Source organism: Perca flavescens, chromosome 6, assembly GCF_004354835.1.
Source record: "Perca flavescens isolate YP-PL-M2 chromosome 6, PFLA_1.0, whole genome shotgun sequence".
Taxonomy (NCBI): domain Eukaryota; kingdom Metazoa; phylum Chordata; class Actinopteri; order Perciformes; family Percidae; genus Perca; species Perca flavescens.
The window spans coordinates 2,739,862-2,761,782 of record NC_041336.1 but is presented as its reverse complement, the minus strand read 5'-3'; the positions used below and the strand labels follow the sequence as shown (position 1 = coordinate 2,761,782).

The following is a 21,921-nucleotide window of genomic DNA, read 5'->3' as shown; positions in this document are numbered from 1 at the left end:
ACACTTTAGAAACAAGCCCAAAAAAACCGCGACCCGCGACTACCAATATTTGTAAGCGACTTTACAGAAAAACAAGGCCAAAGTCACTTATAATAAGGGGACTTGGCAACACTGCACTGTTCCAAATTATTGTGCACAACAGAGTTTCAAAGCATTGTATAGGTTTAAAGAACTGAACATGGGAATTTGCTGAATTTGCAGCATTAGGATGTCATATTTACTGAAACCAAAAGCTATTTCAATCAAACACATCTTAACAGGGCAAGTTACATGTTAACATAGGACCCCTTCTTTGAGATCACCTTCACAAGTCTTGCATCCATTGAACTTGTGAGTTCATTGAGAGTTTCTGCTTGAATTTCTTTGCAGGATGTCAGAATGTGCCTCCCAGAGCTGGTTTTAATGCAAACTGCCTCTCACCCTCAGAGATCTTTTGCTTGAGGATGCTCCAAAGGTTGTCAATAGGGTTGAGGTCAGGGGAGGATGGGACATTTGCATAATAATTTAATTTATATATATATATATATATATATATATATATATATATATATATATATATATATATATATATATATATATATATGTATGTATATGTATATAGGTAATTGTTTTTATATAATTTAATGAAGGGCAAAAAATTCATCATTGCTTCACCAAGCATTTACTAACCAATAATTACAATAGCCATTCAGATAATGTTTATAGATGGTTTACAAAGTATTTATTAACTATTTAACAAGGTATTAGAGTCATCTGTTGCAACTTTATAATAACCCTCCAGACGCTGTTTATAGACGGTTTACAAAGCAACTAGTAACCCTTAACAAAGTGTTGGGAATATCTGGTCCATCTATCTATGTAATGTTTATAGATGTTTTAAAAATGTTTTTTAAAGGTTTACAAATTTTTTTAATCATTACCATATACCTAATATAGTATATGAGGGATATAATGTGTGTAACAAAAATCTGTTAATTAACAGCACTATTAATAATAATTAGTAAACATTATTAATTATAATTTCATTGTTAGTTAACTGTAAAATGACTGTTTGCTGACAGTTAAATGACAATAAACTAAAGATTAATTAACTATCAATTTACCATCTATTGGTTATTATAAAATGTTACCCTGCTTTTTCTGAATATTCATGCATTGAAATTATGTATATGAATTTTACGCCAGAGAATGGGGTTCAAAATTTCAACAACTCATTTTCACACCTTTATTTTTCTTAGTTCAATAATTCGAAACCAAAAATTCGACGTAAAGAAATTCAATATACCAAATTCAGATGTAAAATACAATGATCAAAAGATGGGACATTGTATGAATGCATTCAGACTAATTGAGTGACTTCCTGTACAGGTACATGGTCCCATAGAGGTATTGGTCATCATAATAAACATCCATCATGTATCTGTCCATCTCTTGGCTGATCACACGTGTCCACAGTCCCTCGTCCTCCATCAGCTGCAGCTCTTTCTCCAAACACACCTTGTATTTGTCTCCAGACTCCAACTTTGGGTCCACTCTGGACATGCAGACGTAGCCTCCTGCAGGACGGAATATATACAATTATTAAAGAAGAAAAGAATTATAGTAGAATGTCCTCACCCTGGACTTTACATCCACCCATTGCACTTATTATATATTTTTTGCAGTTCTGCACTCAACCCATGCAGCCTCTTTTATCTTATGCAACAGTATATTTATTTTTCTGTATTTATTGTTTATTTCATATTAAAGCTTTAGTGCGTAACTTTTATATAACTTATGATATTAATGAACGTCCGTTACATTTAAGCCATTGTTCAGAGGACGAGGCACTGAAGCAGCAGACAGTGTTGGAAATAACAGATTCACATTTCCTTTTTCTTTTAATGTAGAGCATTAAAGTGCCCATATTATGAAAAACTTTTTCTGGGATTTGGGGTGTTATTTTGTGTCTCTGGTGCTTCCACATGCATACAAACTTGGAAAAAAACATCTGTGGTGTTCTGAGTGAGATCCGGTTTCTGAATGTGTCCTGCCTTCAGTCTCCTGGTGAGCTGGTCAAAATTTGCACGGCTTTCTACGGCACTAGCTGAGACGAGGGGGCTAGGGGGCTAACCCTTAGCATGCTAGCTCGTTCTGAATGGCAAAACACTGCTATAACACACACAAATTCACTCTAATCTACAAAATAAATTGTATAGAACTACTTCCATGTCTCTGTTCTGCAGGTATTCAACGCAAAGTTGGAAGTGCGCCCTCGTTTAGAAGAAGTCTCCCGGCTAATCCTGCCTTGTACAGGCCGAAGTTGGACAAACAGCTAGCTAGCTCATGTAGTCCTTACCTAGCTACTGAGCATGTTCGACTGACAGCGTTACAGAAGTTGAGATGTCTCACTCTGTAGTAAAAACAGAGACCTGACACAGGGTGAAAAGAGGAGCTGGAGCAATGTGCAGTACAACAAAAATATGGTGTTTTTTGAAAATTAAACTATGTAAACCTATTCTGGTACAACCTCAAAATACAATTATGAACCTGAAAATGAGCATAATAATAATAATTTAGAATGCTAAACAGTTATCACTGAAGATCTTGTATCATGTGGACATGCCAAAAGTGTTGTTGTCATTACTTAGAATTCCTCATGGAGGAGACAGAAACTATGTACTATAGCTTTAATGTTTAATATGTTTGTTTATGTATGCACCTTTCACCAAGGCAAACTCCTGAGTGTACTAATGGTAACAATAAAACCTTTTCTGATTCTGATATCTGATGGATTTGCCCAGATGAATTGCATTGGCCGGCTGCTTCCAGACACTTTTGTAACATTAACAACAATCCCTGGCGGTGGCTATCTCAGATCGTATGTAAGTTGTTGGTTACCTGGTTTGGCAGCGCAGCAGAGCTCCCTCACAACGCTGACTGGAACGAAACTATCACGCAAAGCACCGACAATCATCACTACGTCAAATGCATCTGAAACCACAGGAGGGGGAGGAGGGAGGGGGTTAGCTTGTCTCTGTGTCTCCAGAACCACGAGATCCTGTGTCTCTGGTCTGAGACCAGTGGAGGATATCAGAAGTCTCTTTCCCGGTGCTGGCTGAGTGTTACTGAGCAGCCTCCAACTGAGCTTGAAGACGTAGATGTGACGTGAGCAACGTGTCTGAAAGTGTGAAGTCTTCTGGTAGCTGTGAGAGAGAAATCTCAATCATTCCCAATCTCACAGAGACGGAGAGTGTAGGTATATGTAAGGAGATAACATAGACACAGGCTAATTACTGATCACTAACATGCTAGTTAACATTAGTAATTACTGATCACTAACATGCTAGTTAACATTAGTAATTACTGATCACTAACATGCTAGTTAACATTAGTAATTACTGATCACTAACATGCTAGTTAACATGAGTAATTACTGATCACTAACATGCTAGTTAACATTAGTAATTACTGATCACTAACATGCTAGTTAACATTAGTAATTACTGATCACTAACATGCTAGTTAACATTAGTAATTAAACCTAAACAGATAATGGAAGTCCAAACTGCCTGTGAGCTTCTCCTGTACTATACGGTAATTCCTCTACTGTGTGACAGTAAGTCTCGTGGTTATGACCCAATCGTTAGCCTATTGTTATAAAAGCGTCTGCTACGGAGCCATAACGTGAGCTACAAGGTAATGGAGCCTTTTATACATTGTCGTGTTTCTTTAGAAATAAACAACGGACAAATAGAGTCTTTAAACACTTCAGATGTAAAGTTATTCTCTGTTAAAGTGACGTCAGAATGAATGGGAGTCAATGGGATGCTAACGGGAGGTGATGGCTTGGTAGCAACAAAATGGCGCCATATGAGCTACGCCATAGTTGACTGACGCTTACCCTCTTGGTTGCAGTTGATGAGAAACACTGATGGGGTGATGGGTCATGTAATCAGGTCATGTGACTTCATGCCAACATTCCAAACATTTGTATTAAAATCCAAAATGGCAGCATATGTGGACAAAGACATTGTCCGTGAGGTAAGTGTTGTTATATCATTCACGATTATGATATTTTAGAGTGATTTTGTTTTAGAAAATAGTTTTTTAAAGATAGTTTTACATAGTTTCCAATGTTCCATTTTTGAAATTATCTTCTCACAACTTTGGTAAACAGGCATTGAATGCCTGTATCCTGGGGAATACAATGCCCATATAAGGGTATTTAACAGGGCTGATCACTCACAGATATATATACTTATGTTTCGAGGCCTGTTCTCTATAGATATTAAATAGGATAAAGGTGTGCAACATTGATTACTTTTTATTTTACTCTCAAATATGTACTATTGATGAATTCACCAGCGTACACAGTGAATTTCTGTCAGCAGTTTATACAGTACAAGAAACAGCTTCCATTGCCCGTAGAATATATCTGGTGCGGGGCACCACGGGGAAGATGGTAAAAAAGTTCTTTTTTTTCCAATTTTTCTAATGTTGTTTATGGAAAAAATGAAATAATTTAGCTAATTAATTGTTTATTAAATGTTTTAAAAGTTGACATATGAACTATAATAAAAATAATACAATGCAAAATGTTACCTTAAATGGGCAATGTATCTCGGGAGAACTTGTGTCATTTAGTGTAGATACATTAAAAAAAATAGCAATGAATCATTTTTCCATTAAGTGTATTTATGTTTGCCCTTTTAAGGGTTAAACTAAAAGGATTTTACTCTTTAACTAAAAGGTCTATCTCTGTAGGGATCATACAGCATTAGTTAGTGGAACCTAACGGGCTGAATTCAAAGGTTTTTGGTCTGTGTCCGTGTGTGTGTGTGTGTGTGTGTGTGTGTGTGTGTGTGTATGAAGTGTGAGTACCAGTCTGTGCCGGCAGTGGTTCTGTTCCCAGTAGGGCCAGTCTGAGGTCCTGGTAGAGGCCGGTCTTTGCAGCTTGTTCCAGCATCCCTTTACTGCCGTCCACTCCCACAAAGTTCCTGAAGCCCAGTTCAGCCATCTATCAACACAGGAAGATAGGACCAACTACAGTAACTATGACATCTAGATCTCTTAACCCTTGTGTCCACATGAGGAAAAGTAGGCCTATGGTTTGAAGAGAACCAAATTGTCTCTTCATATGTTGCTCTGGGACAGATTTGGGCCTCACTTTACAGAAAGCTGAGTTTGTTCTGAACATTTTGATGTGAAACGTGCATTATTTATATATTTGTCATTTGCGTATCCTCTTAAAAGGTAAATATAAGAAGATATGTAACCCTTGTGTTGTCCTCCCGGGTCAAAATTAACACTTGTTTTTGGTTGTTTTGTTCATTTATTGTGGATATTTAAAATGTCTTCCTGTTCCAGTGTTAAATGTTCTTTAGAAATAAAAGTTCATTGATCTTTGAAAAGGTGTACCAGCATTATTATTATGCCATTATCATCATATTAGATGAAAATGGCCTCAGAACGACAATATTATCATTTATCGCAATAATTTCTGGGACAATTTATCGTCCAGCAAAATTTGTTATCGTGACAGGCCTAGATCCGATAATTAATTTCACTTGTGAAGAGTGTTGTAGGGAACCATCCACATTATTTCGGGGCAATTCGGTTGAAAGAAACCCATATTTCTGATATAGAAACTTTGAAAACGGGTCAAATTTGACCCGAGGTCAACAGGAGGGATAAAAGGTGAATATGAGAAGATATATAAACATTGAGTAAATGACGTTAGACCTCGGGAAGTTTAAGTGAGAAGGTTTTGTCTCACCAGTTTAGCGACCAATCCAGATCCACAGGCCACGTCCAGAACCAGAACCTCCTCAGGACTCCCAGAGAAGTTGGCGTTCAGGAAGTCTACCGTCTGATGTGGCGCTCTGTAGCCCATCAGGTTGCAATCCTGTTTTAAAAAGAAAGGTGTAAACTGTTCTGTACACATGAGATGGTGTGAGAATGAGAATTGTAATTAAGTAGGCTTGAGACAACACACGTGATGTAAGTGGGATTGTTATGTGTAGATTTAGAGGAGGAAGGCAGAAAAGTAGTGAGACTGAGAACTATGAATTGTCTACTTTTTTTTTTATTTACCAATGATTCATAGATACCACAGCTCCAGGAATGCTGTGTTAACTAGCCAGACCTTCCTCCGCAGCTCTGTGGAGGAAGGTCTTTCAGGAGTGGGGACAAAGACAGAATTAAAGAGGCAAAGTACAAGTTTAGGAAGGCAGTAAGAACAGCTAAACTACTGTACTCCAGAAAAGTCCAGCACCAGTTCTCAACTAACGACTGTGTCTGTCTGGAAAGGGCTCAAACGGATCACCATCTGCCCCCCCACTCCTCCTTCAATGACCGAAGCCTAGCCCACGACCTGAATATGTTCTACTGTCGCTTTGAAAGACAAAAGGACAGTCCTGAAACATCCGCCATGACACAGCCACTGTGCATCACCTCCACCTCCCTCACCAATGCCCTCTTTAAAGGTCTCCACCTCCAACCCCCCCTCACACCACAGTAATGACTCTTTCCATCAATGAGAGACGTCAACAAACTCTTCAGGAGACAGAACCCCCACAAAGCTGCGGGACCGGGTGCTGTCTCCCCATCCAGCTTGAAGCACTGCCCTGACCATCTGTCTCCGGTGTTCACAGACATTTTCAACACCTCACTGGAGACATGTCACGTGCCAGCCTGCTTCAAGACCTCAACCATCATCCCTGTCCCCAAGAAGCCAAGGCCCACAGGACTTAATGACTTCAGACCCGTCGCCCTGACCTCTGTGGTTATGAAGTCCTTTGAGCGCCTTGTGCTTTCACACCTCAAAGCTGCTAGCTAACGGTAGGCTAACGTTACTTGCTGCCAAGTGTAGTGTTAACTAGCTAACGGTAGGCTAACGTTACTTGCTGCCAAGTGTAGTGTTAACTAGCTAACGGTAGGCTAACGTTACTTGCTGCCAAGTGTAGTGTTAACTAGCTAACGGTAGGCTAACGTTACTTGCTGCCAAGTGTAGTGTTAACTAGCTAACGGTAGGCTAACGTTACTTGCTGCCAAGTATAGTGTTAAGTGGCACCGAAATCTGCGTTGCTATTCGTTCCGGTAGATACTGGTCGTTAAGGCACCGGTCGGTGCCGTATTAGCATCTGGTCTCGGTACCCAACCCTAGTAACAGCTGAATATTCTATCTCATGATGGAAAAGTAGAGACGATTGTAGACGAAAATCAAGAGAGATTTTATCTTAGTTTTTATTTTATGCAAAACATTTTAGTCTCGTCTTTTTTCGTCAACAATAATGCGCGTTAATTTACTCTTAGTCAGCGTTTTTGGGCATTGACACAGACTCGTCATCGTCTCGTCTTAGTCATGGAAAAAAAGGTCGTTGACGAACGTATTTAGTCTCGTCTGTCGAAATTAACACTAATGCACCAACAACACCATGACAAATTCCTTGTATGTGCAAAAAACATACTTGGCAATAAAGCCCTTTCTGATTCTGATTCTGGACATGCAAGAGTATGCAAAGTTATATGCAAACACCCATCATATTTGAATTTGAGAAGATATGTAAAAATCGAGAAAAATGCCCTCAGACTTCTGAGGATTAATTAATTAGCTTTTTGTACAATTGGTTAATGAGAACTGGATCAGCGAGGATGAGCTTGTGTCCACTGACCTGATCGTACGTCTCGGCCCATTGGTCGTAGAACTTCATCCTCTCAACGTCTCGGTAGGACTTGAGAAAGGTCTTCACATCGTTTACAGTTCTGCTGCCGTCTGACATGATGAGGACACAACTTCAAACCTGCCGGAGGAGAAACATTCAGCATCTACTTAACATGTGGACAACACAGGAATGCAAGATAAGATAAGATATACTTTATTGTCACCGAAGGGAAATATGTTTTGGACTCTAGCCGTTCGGCAGCTTTACAAAAACAACACAAAATACAGAAAATAAGCATCTCTCAACACTGCAACACTTAACATGCTCTCATATACATTAGACAGGTCCCTATATAGTAATGCTCTCATATACATTAGACAGGTCCCTATATAGTAATACTCTCATATACATTAGACAGGTACCTATATAGTAATACTCTATATAGTAATACTCTCATATACATTAGACAGTTCTCAATCAAAGTTTTGAGATTTGCTGAACTGACGGAACCGGTTGAGTATGAATACTTTGGCACACGGACAGTTGAAAGTGCGGGCGTATTTGGGAACGCCTTAAACAGGAACAAACAGGTGGGGGAGGGCGGGGTTGCACAGGACTCTGTAACACCACCACTTAGTAACACTTGGAATCAATGTGTAAAAATAACAGAACAAATATAGATAATATATATTAATTTAGTGCATTAATTTTGACCGTAAACAGTCAGTTTCATCGGGACTTTGTAAGTTTCCTGTATCACTTTTTAATGACGTTTTCAGTCGGTTTTCAGTTAGTTTATTGTCAGTTTTTGGTCTGTTTTCAGTCAGTTTTTAATGGATATAAAAAGTTGTAATATTTCAAGAAAGAAAAACTCGTAACATCATCATCAAAGTTACCATTAAATGTGTTTAAAGCAGGAACATCTGTGAAGGTTAAGGTTACTTTAAATGGATGGAGAGAGTTGCTGTACGGAAGAAGATCAGCGCCACATGACAAAAGTTATTTGTGTATTTTTTGTTTTCATAATTCTTAATTCAATACAAAGTGATCCACTTTATTATCCCTCCTGTTGTCCTCGGGACAAATCTGACCCATTTTCTACAAGTTCCTATAGCAGAAATGTGGGTTTCTCTCAACCAAAATGTGTTTTTACAAGTTAAATAATAATAAAATAATCAGTTCACTACTTTCATTGAATTTGGGTATTTTATTCCAGCATTTTTAAAGCATTTGAAGTAAATAGTTGGTAAAAAAAAAAAAAAAAACCTGTCAAAATACTTGCTGTGTGAGAGAGTTTGTACTCACCTGTGTGTGTGAGAGAGTCCAGGTAGTGATGCAGCATTATTCATCAGAGCAGTGATGATGGTTTATAATGAGCAGATGGTAGCCGGTCGAGCCTGATTGGTCGCTTTAGGGCCTTCATGTTCAGACATGTTTTATAAATAATATATGTACTTCAGTACTTCAAATACCTTTACTGAATCCTTCCTGCAGACCTCAGCCCGTGCTCCTGTCCTCAAATAAACTTTAAGGTAAAAGAAAAGTGCAGCATACTGTATATCGTTCAGTCCCTCCAGGATTTCGCAGCCTTTTTAGGAGATTGTTGTGGCCCAAAATGCTTGATTTCGCGGGAGCTGTTGTAAAAAATTGTGATAAAAGTTACGATGACAAACGTTTTTTTTTTTTTTTTTTTTTTATGTATAGTTCTTTAAAAATAAAAAGGTAACTTGTTTCGGGGAGAATAAAACTACTCTGGGCTGAGATTTCTTAGTACCCAACTAACCGGCTCAGGATGCTGCAAATGTTCTAATATGAAAATGGCTGGTGGATTTAAGACAAACAATAATAATTTATTAAATGAATCAAATATGAACATATGTGTCAGTGGCTTGTTGATCTTTACATTAGTTAGTTCATTTCCTATCCTGGCCTGGGACACACACACACACACACACACACAGAAACACACACTATCCTGGCCTGGGACACACATTCATACGGTTTGATGAAGTATTAACTGGACTTTAACTGATCAATGCACTTACAATAACAAGGGCAGCTGTCTCATCTCCGGTTTTTCCTGCATCCACCGTGTGTGTGTGTGTGTGTGTGTGTGTGTGTGTGTGTGTGTGTGTGTGTGTGTGTGTGTGTGTGTGTGTGTGTGTGTGTGTGTGTGTGGTGTGTGTGTGTGTGTGGTGTGTGTGTGTGTGTGTGTGTGTGTGTGTGTGTGTGTGTGTGTGTGTGTGTGTGTGTGTGTGTGTGTGTGTGTGTGTGTGTGTGTGTGTGTGTGTGTGTGTGTGTGTGTGTGTGTGTGTGTGTGTGTGTGTGCGTGTGTGTACGGAGCAGCAGCCCCGCCCGCTGCAGAGAGCCGACAGCCAGGATTGAAACGGCAGCAACTTCAGCAACTTTTAAATCGTTCCAGCGTACATTGAAGTTAAAATGTAAAAACGGTCTGAAATGTTTTGCACGTTGTACGTTTCACACACACGTCTCGTCTTCATATCAGACACAAGGAAATGATCAACACGCTCTCAGAGTGCACGTGGGAGTGCTGTGATTGGTTGAAGTCGTGGTAAACTTCAGGTTATGGGTCAAATTTGCAGAAAAGTTGCAGCGATTGGTCAAAATTACAAGTCGCACCAAATTCATAGTGATTGGTTGAATGTGTGTGAATTACATTACATTTAGCTGACACTTTTATCCAAAGCGACTTACAATTGCTATATATCAGAGGTTACACGCCTCTGGTGCAACTAGGGGTTAAGTACCTTGCTTAGGGACACATTGGTTGATGTATTGCAGTGGAAATCAAACCTGGGTCTCCCACACCAAAGGCATGTGTCATATCCACTGTGCCATCACCACCCACTACACACGACATCGTGAAATCCTGGAGGGACTGGTCACTGTTATATCTCTGTGTGTGAGTTGCTGCCTTCCTACAACTAGAAGGCTCATTGATTGTGTTTCACCGGCTATCGGTGTCATATGCCAAAAAAGTGACTCCATGCACTAGTCTACGTCCACAACGTTTCTTCCTCTGTCTCTGTGTCGGGGTTCTAACCTCCGGCTGATTTGTGAGGACTATGGTTAACTGCTCCTCAGATCTCTGCAGGGTAAATCCAGACAGCTAGCTAGACTATCTGTCCAAGCTGAGTTTTCTGTTGCACGACTAAACTACTTTTGAACGTACACATGTTCCACCAAAACCAGTTCCTTCCTGAGACTATTTAGCAGAGGCACCGTGGCTCCGTCCGGAGCTTAGCCCCGCCCCACGATGATTGTGATTGGTTTAAAGAAATGCCCCAAAAAAAAACACAGCCGCTTTTTCCTGCTGGTTTTGGTGCTTTTTTTTTCGGTGTTTTTGGTGCTTTTTCCTGCTTTTTCCTGCTGTTTTTTGGAGCTTTTTCCTGCTGTTTTTTGGAGCTTTTTCCTGCTGGTTTTGGTGCTTTTTTCTCTGTTTTTGGCGCTTTGTTTTGCTAGTTTTGGCGCTTTTTTTTCGTTGTTTTTGGCGCTTTTTCCTGCTGTTTTTTGGAGCTTTTTCCTGCTGGTTTTGGTGCTTTTTTCTGTGTTTGTGGCGCTTTGTTTTGCTGGTTTTGGCGCTTTTTTTCGGTGCTTGACATTCATTGAACTCATCCGAAGCGGCTCGGCTGCTGCATCTCAGAGTTATAATGTCGAGGAAAACCCTGACTACATGTTATGTTAAAGATTATACAGAATTGTTCTGATATATTTTTGATAAGATTGAATGTTTTCTCACTGAGAGCGAGCTTAAATAGATAGATCGTTTTTTATTGTCCGAATACCTTCAAAGTCACTGTTCCACTATCTTTAATGCGACTATTATCACCATCACCACCCCAACCGGCCCCGTCAGACACCGCCTACCAAGAGTCTGGGTCTGCCGAGGTTTCTTCCTAAAAGGGAGTTTCTCCTCGCCACTGTCGCAATAGCCACTGCTAATGCTTGCTCTTGAGGGAATTACTGTAATTGTTGGGGCTTTGTAAATTATAGAGTGTGGTCTAGACCTACTCTATCTGTAAAGTGTCTCTGTTATGATTTGATACTATAAATAAAATTGAATTGAATTGAATTGAATAGAATAGGTGCTCATAAGTAATTCTTAAATTTTTTAATTTAATATTATTTCATTTGTTTTATTCTTTATTGCCAGAATTATGAGTACAATTATTTTTTTACTCCCTGCAGTGCCCTGCTACACCATGAACTACTACAACTACTATTTCTAGTCACTGATCCATTATCTTTATTGTGACTATTATCACCACTGTTCATCACACCCCCAACCGGCACCGTCAGACACCTCCTACCAAGAGTCTGGGTCTGTCCCAGGTTTCTCCCTAACAGGGAGTTTTTCCTCACCACTGTCACACTGAATGGTTGATCTTGGGGGAATTACTGGAATTGTTGGGTCTTTGTAAATTATAGAGTGTGGTCTAGACCTACTCTATCTGTAAAGTGTCCTGAGATAACTCTTGTTATGATTTGATACTATAAATAAAATGTAACTAAACTCAACTCCAGCCACGTTCTTATAGAGCTGCAGTCAACGTGGTGCTGACAGCAACAACAAAACGTGGAAATCATATGAAGTATAGTGCTTAACTTTTGGACATTTGGTTCATGAGAACAGGCTGGTTAGATTATAGATGAAAGATGTGAAAGATTTTACATGAAAACAAGTTGAATGCACAAAAAAAGTGAAATACAAAACAGAGTTATATGTGTCCCTTTTAATGTAATCTTTAATGTCATCATTACATGAAATGACAATTATTAAGCCTTTTGTTTATATAATAAGTGTTTTTGGTTGTGACTGAACTCCCCCCACTAACAGCCCTGCCCAACAGTTTCCTGTTTTTACAGCAGAAACCATCCATCTAAATGTGGATTTAGAGACATTATAGAAATGCATTCAGACCTGATCTGACCAGATCTGTTTCAACGGATTTTGAAATAAAAAATTGAATTTCTTGCATTCTGAATGTTTATGCATTTAAATTATGTACAGTACAGGCCAAAAGTTTGGACACACCTTCTCATTCAATGTGTTTCCTTTATTTTCATGACTATTTACATTTGGCCTGTACTGTATATGATTTTTTTTGCCTCTGAAATTTTCAACAACTAATTTTCACACCTTTATTTTTCTGTGTGTGTGTGTGTGTGTGTGTGTGTGTGTGTGTGTGTGTGTGTGTGTGTGTGTGTGTGTGTGTGTGTGTGTGTGTGAGAGAGAGAGCAGGGGCGCCGTATAGGGGGGAAAACTTAGGACAATTCCAAGGGCCCATGTCTGACAAGGGCCCCCAAAGAATATGTAAAAATTAATATAAAATGATTAAACCATCATCATTCAGTTTATTTTTAATATCATTATGTTTATGGGACTGTGGTCGTTACCTGTTGCCCCTTGGTGACTGATGCCGATGTCTGTCTTTTACACGGTGCAGAACGCCTGATGAGGTTCTATATACTGTCTCTCTGAGGTAGCCTGGACATGTGGAGGCCTGATGAGGTTCTATATACTGTCTATGTGAGGTAGCCTGGACATGTGGAGGCCTGATGAGGTTCTGTATACTGTCTATGTGTGGTAGCCTGGACATGTGGAGGCCTGATGAGGTTCTGTATACTGTCTATGTGAGGTAGCCTGGACATGTGGAGGCCTGATGAGGTTCTGTATACTGTCTATGTGAGGTAGCCTGGACATGTGGAGGCCTGATGAGGTTCTATATACTGTCTCTCTGAGGTAGCCTGGACATGTGGAGGCCTGATGAGGTTCTATATACTGTCTCTCTGAGGTAGCCTGGACATGTGGAGGCCTGATGAGGTTCCATATACTGTCTATGTGAGGTAGCCTGGACATGTGGAGGCCTGATGAGGTTCCGTATACTGTCTATGTGAGGTAGCCTGGACATGTGGAGGCCTGATGAGGTTCTGTATACTGTCTATGTGAGGTAGCCTGGACATGTGGAGTCCTGATGAGGTTCTGTATACTGTCTATGTGAGGTAGCCTGGACATGTGGAGGCCCGATGAGGTTCTGTATACTGTCTCTCTGAGGTAGCCTGGACATGTGGAGGCCCGATGAGGTTCTATATACTGTCTCTCTGAGGTAGCCTGGACATGTGGAGGCCTGATGAGGTTCTATATACTGTCTCTCTGAGGTAGCCTGGACATGTGGAGGCCTGATGAGGTTCCATATACTGTCTATGTGAGGTAGTCTGGACATGTGGAGGCCTGATGAGGTTCTATATACTGTCTCTGTGAGGTAGCCTGGACACGTGGAGGCCTGATGAGGTTCTGTATACTGTCTATGTGAGGTAGCCTGGACATGTGGAGGCCTGATGAGGTTCTGTATACTGTCTATGTGAGGTAGCCTGGACATGTGGAGTCCTGATGAGGTTTTGTATACTGTCTATGTGAGGTAGTCTGGACATGTGGAGGCCTGATGAGGTTCTGTATACTGTCTATGTGAGGTAGTCTGGACATGTGGAGGCCTGATGAGGTTCTGTATACTGTCTATGTGAGGTAGTCTGGACATGTGGAGGCCTGATGAGGTTCTGTATACTGTCTATGTGAGGTAGTCTGGACATGTGGAGGCAAGGCTATTTCTCCCGTCAAGAAATCCTTCCGAACCTTTTTTTTCAGGCGGTTCAGCCATGGCATGCAAGCCTACAGTTATCCAGACAGCCTGGCTTGCTGAGGCACTGTCACTGAATTGAATTAAACGCGCGAAGCATTTGGCTAGGAGGGGCAGGTGGGCGGAGGGTTAAAATTAGGGATGCACCGATCCGACGTTTTCAGTCCCGATACCGATACCGATGCCAGGGCTTTGTGTATCTGTCGATACCCGATTCCGATCCAATACCGTCGCTGAATTAATAATAAACTGTATACCTTCCACCTTATACCTTCCTTCCACCATATTGAAGAGACTAAAGGCACCAGGGTTGACCGGAGCCTCTCCCAGCTTAACAGACTGTTATGCTACCTGGCTAGCTAGTCTAGCAGCTGTAATGTTACCCAGTATGCCATTCGGCGGTGTAGCTACATTTGTAAATGTAAAATTATTAGTGTTAGAAACTGTTTAAGTCTCAAATTGTTATATGCTTTGATGTTTTATCCTTTTAAAGACAGTTAGTTGTGGGTTATTAATTGTTGTTATGAAGTTACTACCATGAGTGAGAAGGGTACGCAGTTAGACAACTGCTATTCAATGCAAAATACAATGTTTAAAATTGATTCTGAATTCATGAACTTAGCAAAATAAAAGTGTGAATTAGTTCCACCTTCCACTCAATGACCAAAAGATGGGACATTGGATGAATGCATTCAGACTAATTGAGGCCCTTCCTGTACAGGTACATGGTCCCATAGAGGTACTGGTCATCATGCTGGTTTTTGAGATAATTATTAACATCCATCACGTATCTCTCCATCTCTTGGCTGATCACACGGGTCCACAGTCCCTCGTCCTCCATCAGCTGCAGCTCTTTCTCCAAACACACCTTGTATTTGTCTCCAGATTCCAACTTTGGGTCCACTTTCGACATGCAGACGTAGCCTCCTGCAGGACGGAATATAAGATAAGTGTTAGGGTGTTTTCACACCTGAAAGTCTGAACCAAGGTCCATGTTTTTGTTACATTTTGACATTTGATCCGGTAAGTTTTGGTTTCACACTGCAGTTAACTACGTCTTTCCGTCATCACATGCGTGAGCTGCGTCTCCAATAATTGATTGGTCTGTAGACGGGCTTCCCCGTCCTCTCGTATCTCTCTCTGTATCAGAGTTTTTTTAAATGACTGCTGCTCTCTCCTACTGACTCCTGCTCTCTCCTACTGACTGCTACTCTCTCCTACTGACTCCTGCTCTCTCCTACTGACTGCTACTCTCTCCTACTGACTGCTGCTCTCTCCTTCTGACTGCTACTCTCTCCTACTGACTGCTACTCTCTCCTACTGACTGCTGCTCTCTCCTACTGATTGCTGCTCTCTCCTACTGACTGCTACTCTCTCCTACTGACTGCTACTCTCCCCTACTGACCCCTACTGACTGCTACTCTCTCCTACTGACTGCTACTCTCCCCTACTGACTGCTGCTCTCTCCTACTGACTGCTGCTCTCTCCTACTGACTGCTGCTCTCTCCTACTGACTGCTACTCTCTCCTACTGACTGCTGCGCTCTCCTACTGACTGCTACTCTCTCCTACTGACTGCTACTCTCTCCTACTGACTGCTGCTCTCTCCTACTGACTCCTGCTCTCTCCTACTGACTCCTGCTCTCTCCTACTGACTGCTACTCTCTCCTACTGACTGCTGCTCTCTCCTACTGACTGCTACTCTCTCCTACTGACTGCTGCTCTCTCCTACTGACTGCTACTCTCTCCTACTGACTGCTGCTCTCTCCTACTGATTGCTGCTCTCTCCTACTGACTGCTACTCTCTCCTACTGACTGCTACTCTCCCCTACTGACTGCTACTCTCTCCTACTGACTGCTACTCTCTCCTACTGACTGCTACTCCCTCCTACTGACTGCTGCGCTCTCCTACTGACTGCTACTCTCTCCTACTGACTGCTGCTCTCTCCTACTGACTGCTACTCTCTCCTACTGACTGCTGCTCTCTCCTACTGACTGCTACACTGAATTTACCAGCTGTTATGGTAATAGCCTTTTGTCACCAAGTTATTATATCACATTCTTGGTGATTATTTATCAGATCTGGTTGTTACTATTCTGTGAAAGCACCAACAGTGAACTCTAATGTCTCCATATCACCCAGCCCAATCATCTGCGTACAGTAATACATTGTGCTTCCCCTTTTGCCATACAGAACAATCCCTGGCGTCTATCCCAAAACATATGTACGTTGTTGGTTACCTGGTCTGGCAGCGTAGCAGAGCTCCCTCACAACGCTGACTGGAACAAAACCATCACGCAATGCACCGACGACCATCACCACGTCAAACCCATCTGAAACCACAAGGGGAGGGGTGAGGGGGGTGTTAGCTAGTTTGTGTGTCTGAGTGTCTGATGGGAGCAACAATCTCTGAAACTGGTCCAGAATTAATCAGTCAGCGTCCACTAAAAGACAGACTCCGATTATTATTCTAAGTGTCTGACAACATTATGGAAAGGATCCCTACAGAGATAGGAGACACAGACATGGAGTCTGGTGGAGATATGCTGGCTCTATACACGCTAAAAGTCCTGATTATTTACATGGAGTCTGGTGGAGATATGCTGGCTCTATACACGCTAAAAGTCCTGATTATTTACATGGAGTCTGGTGGAAATATGCTGGCTCTATACACGCTAAAAGTCCTGATTATTTACATGGAGTCTGGTGGAAATATGCTGGCTCTATACATACTAAAGTCCTGATTATTTACATGGAGTCTGGTGGAGATATGCTGGCTCTATACACACTAAAAGTCCTGATTATTTACATGGTGTCTGGAGGAGATATGCTGGCTCTATACACGCTAAAAGTCCTGATTATTTACATGGAGTCTGGTGGAGATATGCTAGCTCTATACACGCTAAAAGTCCTGATTATTTACATGGAGTCTGGTGGAGATATGCTGGCTCTATACACGCTAAAAGTCCTGATTATTTACATGGAGTCTGGTTGATATATGCTGGCTCTATACACGCTAAAAGTCCTGATTATTTACATGGAGTCTGGTGGAGTTTGGTGATGGTGATTTTGGGGCTGTTTCATGTTAAACTAAAAGGATCTTACTCTTTAACTAAAATGTCTATCTCTGTAGGGATCCTACAGAACTTTTAGTGGACGCTAATGGGCTAACGGGCTATCTAAGTACCAGTCTGTGCCGGCAGTGGTTCTGTTCCCAGTAGGGCCAGTCTGAGGTCCTGATAGAGGCCGGTCTTTGCAGCTTGTTCCAGCATCCCTTTACTGCCGTCCACTCCCACAAAGTTCCTGAAGCCCAGTTCAGCCATCTATCAACACAGGAAGATAGGACCAACCACAGTAACTATGATGTCATGATCTAGATCATCTTAAGAGTCAGATTTCATCAGCACATCTGCCTGTCCAGCACTTTAACACTTGTGTTGTCTTCATGTGAAATTTGATCCGTTTTCAAAATATCTATATCAGAAATATGGGTTTAATTAAAAACAGTTTATTATGTAGGTAATAAGGTTTCTCTATAGAGCCCCCCTACAGCTTTCTCAGCCATGACCAGTGTGTAAAACTCCATTATTTGGACCAGGGTTAAGTGAGAGGGTTTTGTCTCACCAGTTTAGCGACCCATCCAGACCCACATGCCACGTCCAGAACCAGAACCTCCTCACGACTCCCAGAGAAGTTGGCATTCAGGAAGTCTACCGTCTGATGTGGCGCTCTGTAGCCAATCAGGCTGTGATCCTGTTAGAAAAAGAGAGGTTTGAACTGTCCTGTACACATGAGACGTTGTTATTTACGTAGGTTTGATACGACACACGTGATGTAAGTGGGACTGTTATGTGTAGATTTAGAGGAGGAAGGAAGAAAAGTAGTGAGACTGAGACACACACACACATACACACACTTTGGTGCTTTTTTCGCTGGATTTGGTGCTTTTTTTGGCGTTTTTTCTGATGATTTTGGCTCTTTGTTTCTGCTGTTTTTGGCGGGGTTTTTACTGTTTTTGGCGTGAACTGTTCTGTGACATGAGACATTACTTACGTAGGTTTGATACGACACGTGATGTAAGTGGGATTGTTATGTGTAGATTTATAGATAGAAGAGGAAGGAAGAAAAGTAGTAAAACTTAGAGACACACACACACACTTTGGCGCTTATTTTACAGGTTTTGGTGTTTTTTTCTGCTGATTTTTGTGCTTTTTTGGCTGTTTTTGGCGCTTTTTTTACTGGTTTTGGTGCTTTTTTCTGCTGGTTTTGGCAAGTTTTTTTGCTGTTTTTGGCACAACGTTGCATAATGACGTTGAGTTTTATTTACGTAGGTCTGATATGACACACGTGATGTAAGTGGGATTGTTATGTGTAGATTTAGAGAAGGAAGGATGAAAAGTAGGGAGACTGAGAACTATGAATTGTCTACTTTTTTAAAATTAAAGTTACAGATGTTTCCCAGCTACCAGAGCTTGTGTCCACTGACCTGTTCGTACGTCTCGGCCCATTGGTCGTAGAGCTTCATCCTCTGCTGCGGAGCAACGTCGCTGCAGGACTCAATAAAGGTCTTGGCAGCGTTTACGACGTTTCTGACATGATGAGGACACAACTGCAAACCTGCCGGAGGAAAAGGTGCTGTAGGTAGGATTGTAAGGCTCCAGGACTTCATCGACAACTTCTTAGTCCCTCCCCCCTTTATGCTAAAGCCCAAAGCGGTCTCCTAAGCCCCTCCCCCCACAAGGGAGAATGAATGTGTGTGCATGAGCAGTGATTGACATGCAGTTAGACACACTTGGTGGTGCCAGAGGAGCCAGATTTACCTTTCACCTGCTTCATGTAGTTCTACTGGAACATAGGGTCAGTTTCAGCAAATATGACAGAAAGGTAGTTTAATAAGTCTTACCTACTGCACCTTTAACATGTGGACAACACAGGAATGCAGCTAAGGTAAGATAAGATATAAAATAAGATATACTTTATTGTCCCCAAAGGGAAATTGGTTTGTCCGTTCCACAGCTTTACCAAGACAACACAAAATACAGAAAATAAGCATCTCCCAACCAGGGCCGTAGCACTAAATGCTGGGCCCTGTAGAAAAGCATTTCTATGGGCCCCTCCCTGCATTCACAGCGATTCATTCTAGCATCTTTTTGGGCCCTCCTTACATGAGGGCCCTGGGTACTCATTCCCTTTTTTCCCCCCAGTCCTTCGCCCCTGCTCTCAACACATACTCGCATGCAACACAAAACATGTTTTCATATACATTAGATAGGTCCCTATATAGTAATACTCTCATATACATTAGACAGGTCCCTATATAGTAATGCTCTCATATACATTAGACAGGTCCCTATATAGTCAGTGGCAGTTTGTAATTGAACAACACTGTACGTATTGCACAAAATGACACAATGCACAACCCCAATAGTCTACGAATTGCACAAATGACACATGACCTATGCAGTATACAATGACATATTGAGCAATCCAACAGCCCATGTATTGCACCATCAACTATTTTCACACGATAGGAAAATCAAAAAAGCAACGCCTCCTGTCTTTCCCTCCAACGCTTCCGAGCCCCGCGGCGCCTCGCGGCTTCGATAGTCGCTGAACTCCCAGAACCGGTAGAGCGTGAACGCCATCGGCACACGGGACGGACGCTTGAAAGAGCTGGGAGTGGGAACGCCTTAAAAACTGGTCAGTTTGGGGTCCGTTTCGAGTCCATTTTTGGTCTGTTTTCAGTCAGTTTTCAGTCAATTTTTAATGGATATAAAAAGTTGTAATATTTCAAGAAAGAAAAACTCGTAACATCATCATCAAAGTTACCATTAAATGTGTTTAAAGCAGTAACATCAGTGAAGGTTAAGGTTACTTTAAATGGATAGAGAGAGTTGCTGTACGGAAGAAGATCAGCGCCACATGACAAAAGTTATTTGTGTGTTTTTTGTTTTCTTAATTCTTAATTAAACACAAAGTGATCCACTTTATTATCCCTCCTGTTGTCCTCAGGACAAATCTGACCCATTTTCTACAAGTTCCTATAGCAGAAACTTTCTCTCAACCAAAATGTCTTTTTACAAGTTAAATAATAATAAAATAATCAGTTCACTACTTTCATTGAATTTGGGTATTTTATTCCAGCATTTTTAAAGCATTTGAAGAAAATAGTTGGTAAAGAAAAAAAAAAAAAACTGTCAAAACACTTGCTGTGTGTGAGAGAGTTTGTACTCACCTGTGTGTGTGAGAGAGTCCAGGTAGTGATGCAGAGAAGTGATGGTGGTTTATAACATAACGAGCAGATGGGAGCCGGTCGAGCCTGATTGGTCGCTTTAGGGCCTTCATGTTCAGACATGTTTTATAAATAATAGATGTACTTCAGTACTTCAAATACCTTTACTGAATCCTTCCTGCAGGCCTCAGCCCGTGCTCCTGTCCTCAAATGAAGTTTAAGGTAAAAGAAAAGTGCAGCATACTGTATATCGTTCAGTCCCTCCAGGATTTCGCAGCCTTTTAGGAGATTGTTGTGGCCCAAAATGCTTGATCTCGCGGGAGCTGTTGTAAAAAACTTGCGATAAAAGTTGCGATGAAGTTGCGGGAGACATTGAACGTTTTATTTTTATTTTTTATGTATAGTTCTTTAAAAATAAAAAGCTAACTTGTTTCGGGGAGAATAAAACTACTCTGGGCTGAGATTTATTAGTAACCAACTAACCGGCTCAGGATGCTGCAAATGTTCTAATATGAAAATGGCTGGTGGATTTAAGACAAACAATAATAATTTATTAAATGAATCAAATATGAACATATGTGTCAGTGGCTTGTTGATCTTTACATTAGTTAGTTCATTTCCTATCCTGGCCTGGGACACACACACACACACACACACACACACACACAGAAACACACACTATCCTGGCCTGGGACACACATTCATACGGTTTGATTAAGTATTAACTGGACTTTAACTTATCAATGCACTTACAATAACAAGGGCAGCTGTCTCATCTCCGGTTTTTCCTGCATCCACCGTGTCTGTGTGTGTGTGTGTCTGTGTGATGTGTGTGTCTGTGTGTGTGTTTGTGTGTGTGTATAAACGTTTAAAAAAGCACCAAAAAAAAGTTCATTTTCAATTTTGACTCAGAAAAGAAAGTTCAACAACACGAGGGTTAACGTGGCCGTAACCTTCCCACACGTTCCTGCTTTAAACACATTTAATGGTAACTTTGATGACGATGTTACAAGTTTTTTTTTTCTTGAAATATTACAACTTTTTATATCCATTAAAAGTGATACAGGAAACTTACTTTAGGTCCGGTGAAACTGAGTGTTTACTGTCAAAATGAATGTCCTAAATTAATTAATTATCTATATTTGTTATATTTCTACAAATTGACTCCAAGTGTTACGTTTGCTGATGTGTATTACAGAGTCGTGTCTCTTTATGCTTCTTCATGCGAAACCCCCACCCCCCAGTGACGGAAACGTTAGCCCACCCACGACCTTTTCCTTAACATAACTGCGTCCAAAGTGATGCCGATAGTCCTGACCAAGCGCGTTTAGTTAAAGCGCGTAATATGATGCTAAAGGAGACTTTTAGCATCAATAACAACGACAAA

At 41.1% G+C, this 21,921-nt stretch overlaps 2 protein-coding genes across 4 annotated transcripts; both read right to left on the bottom strand.

The window, feature by feature from the left end:
* Positions 1 to 1,278: 1,278 nt before the first annotated feature.
* On the bottom strand, positions 1,279 to 20,580 carry LOC114557938 (methyltransferase-like protein 27). Of its 3 annotated transcripts, none has more exons than XM_028581674.1 (6): positions 20,538 to 20,580; positions 7,656 to 7,784; positions 5,759 to 5,887; positions 4,864 to 4,999; positions 2,881 to 2,973; positions 1,279 to 1,556 (listed from the first exon to the last, which is right to left on the bottom strand). In XM_028581674.1, exons 2-6 carry the CDS (start codon positions 7,761 to 7,763, stop codon positions 1,345 to 1,347), a joined length of 678 nt encoding a protein of 225 aa, XP_028437475.1. In that variant the 5' UTR covers positions 7,764 to 7,784; positions 20,538 to 20,580; the 3' UTR covers positions 1,279 to 1,344. The 3 variants fall into 3 exon arrangements, with proteins under 3 accessions (XP_028437475.1, XP_028437474.1, XP_028437476.1); XM_028581673.1 differs by lacking the exon at positions 20,538 to 20,580 and adding an exon at positions 8,952 to 9,003; XM_028581675.1 differs by lacking the exon at positions 20,538 to 20,580 and adding an exon at positions 8,188 to 8,243.
* On the bottom strand, positions 15,000 to 19,947 carry LOC114556756 (methyltransferase-like protein 27). The gene is made up of 6 exons (XM_028579791.1): positions 19,874 to 19,947; positions 18,789 to 18,891; positions 17,927 to 18,055; positions 17,490 to 17,625; positions 16,543 to 16,635; positions 15,000 to 15,229 (listed from the first exon to the last, which is right to left on the bottom strand). The coding sequence occupies exons 1-6, from the start codon at positions 19,945 to 19,947 to the stop codon at positions 15,000 to 15,002; spliced, it is 765 nt and encodes a 254-aa protein (XP_028435592.1).
* Positions 20,581 to 21,921: the final 1,341 nt, after the last annotated feature.

What these genes read in the sequence shown, in the direction of transcription:
- LOC114557938 (XM_028581674.1), bottom strand. Translation starts at nt 7,763, where the DNA reads ATGTCAGACGGCAGCAGAACTGTAAACGATGTGAAGACCTTTCTCAAG. An exon ending in CTGGATTGGTCGCTAAACTG is followed by an intron (nt 5,000 to 5,758) that starts GTGAGACAAAAC and finishes CTGTGTTGATAG; the next exon opens with ATGGCTGAACTGGGCTTCAG. An exon ending in ACCACTGCCGGCACAGACTG is followed by an intron (nt 2,974 to 4,863) that starts GTACTCACACTT and finishes CTGTGGTTTCAG; the next exon opens with ATGCATTTGACGTAGTGATG.
- LOC114556756 (XM_028579791.1), bottom strand. Translation starts at nt 19,947, where the DNA reads ATGGCGTTCACGCTCTACCGGTTCTGGGAGTTCAGCGACTATCGAAGC. An exon ending in GGGCCGAGACGTACGAACAG is followed by an intron (nt 18,056 to 18,788) that starts GTCAGTGGACAC and finishes TTTTTCTAACAG; the next exon opens with GATCACAGCCTGATTGGCTA. An exon ending in CTGCTACGCTGCCAGACCAG is followed by an intron (nt 15,230 to 16,542) that starts GTAACCAACAAC and finishes TCCGTCCTGCAG; the next exon opens with GAGGCTACGTCTGCATGTCG.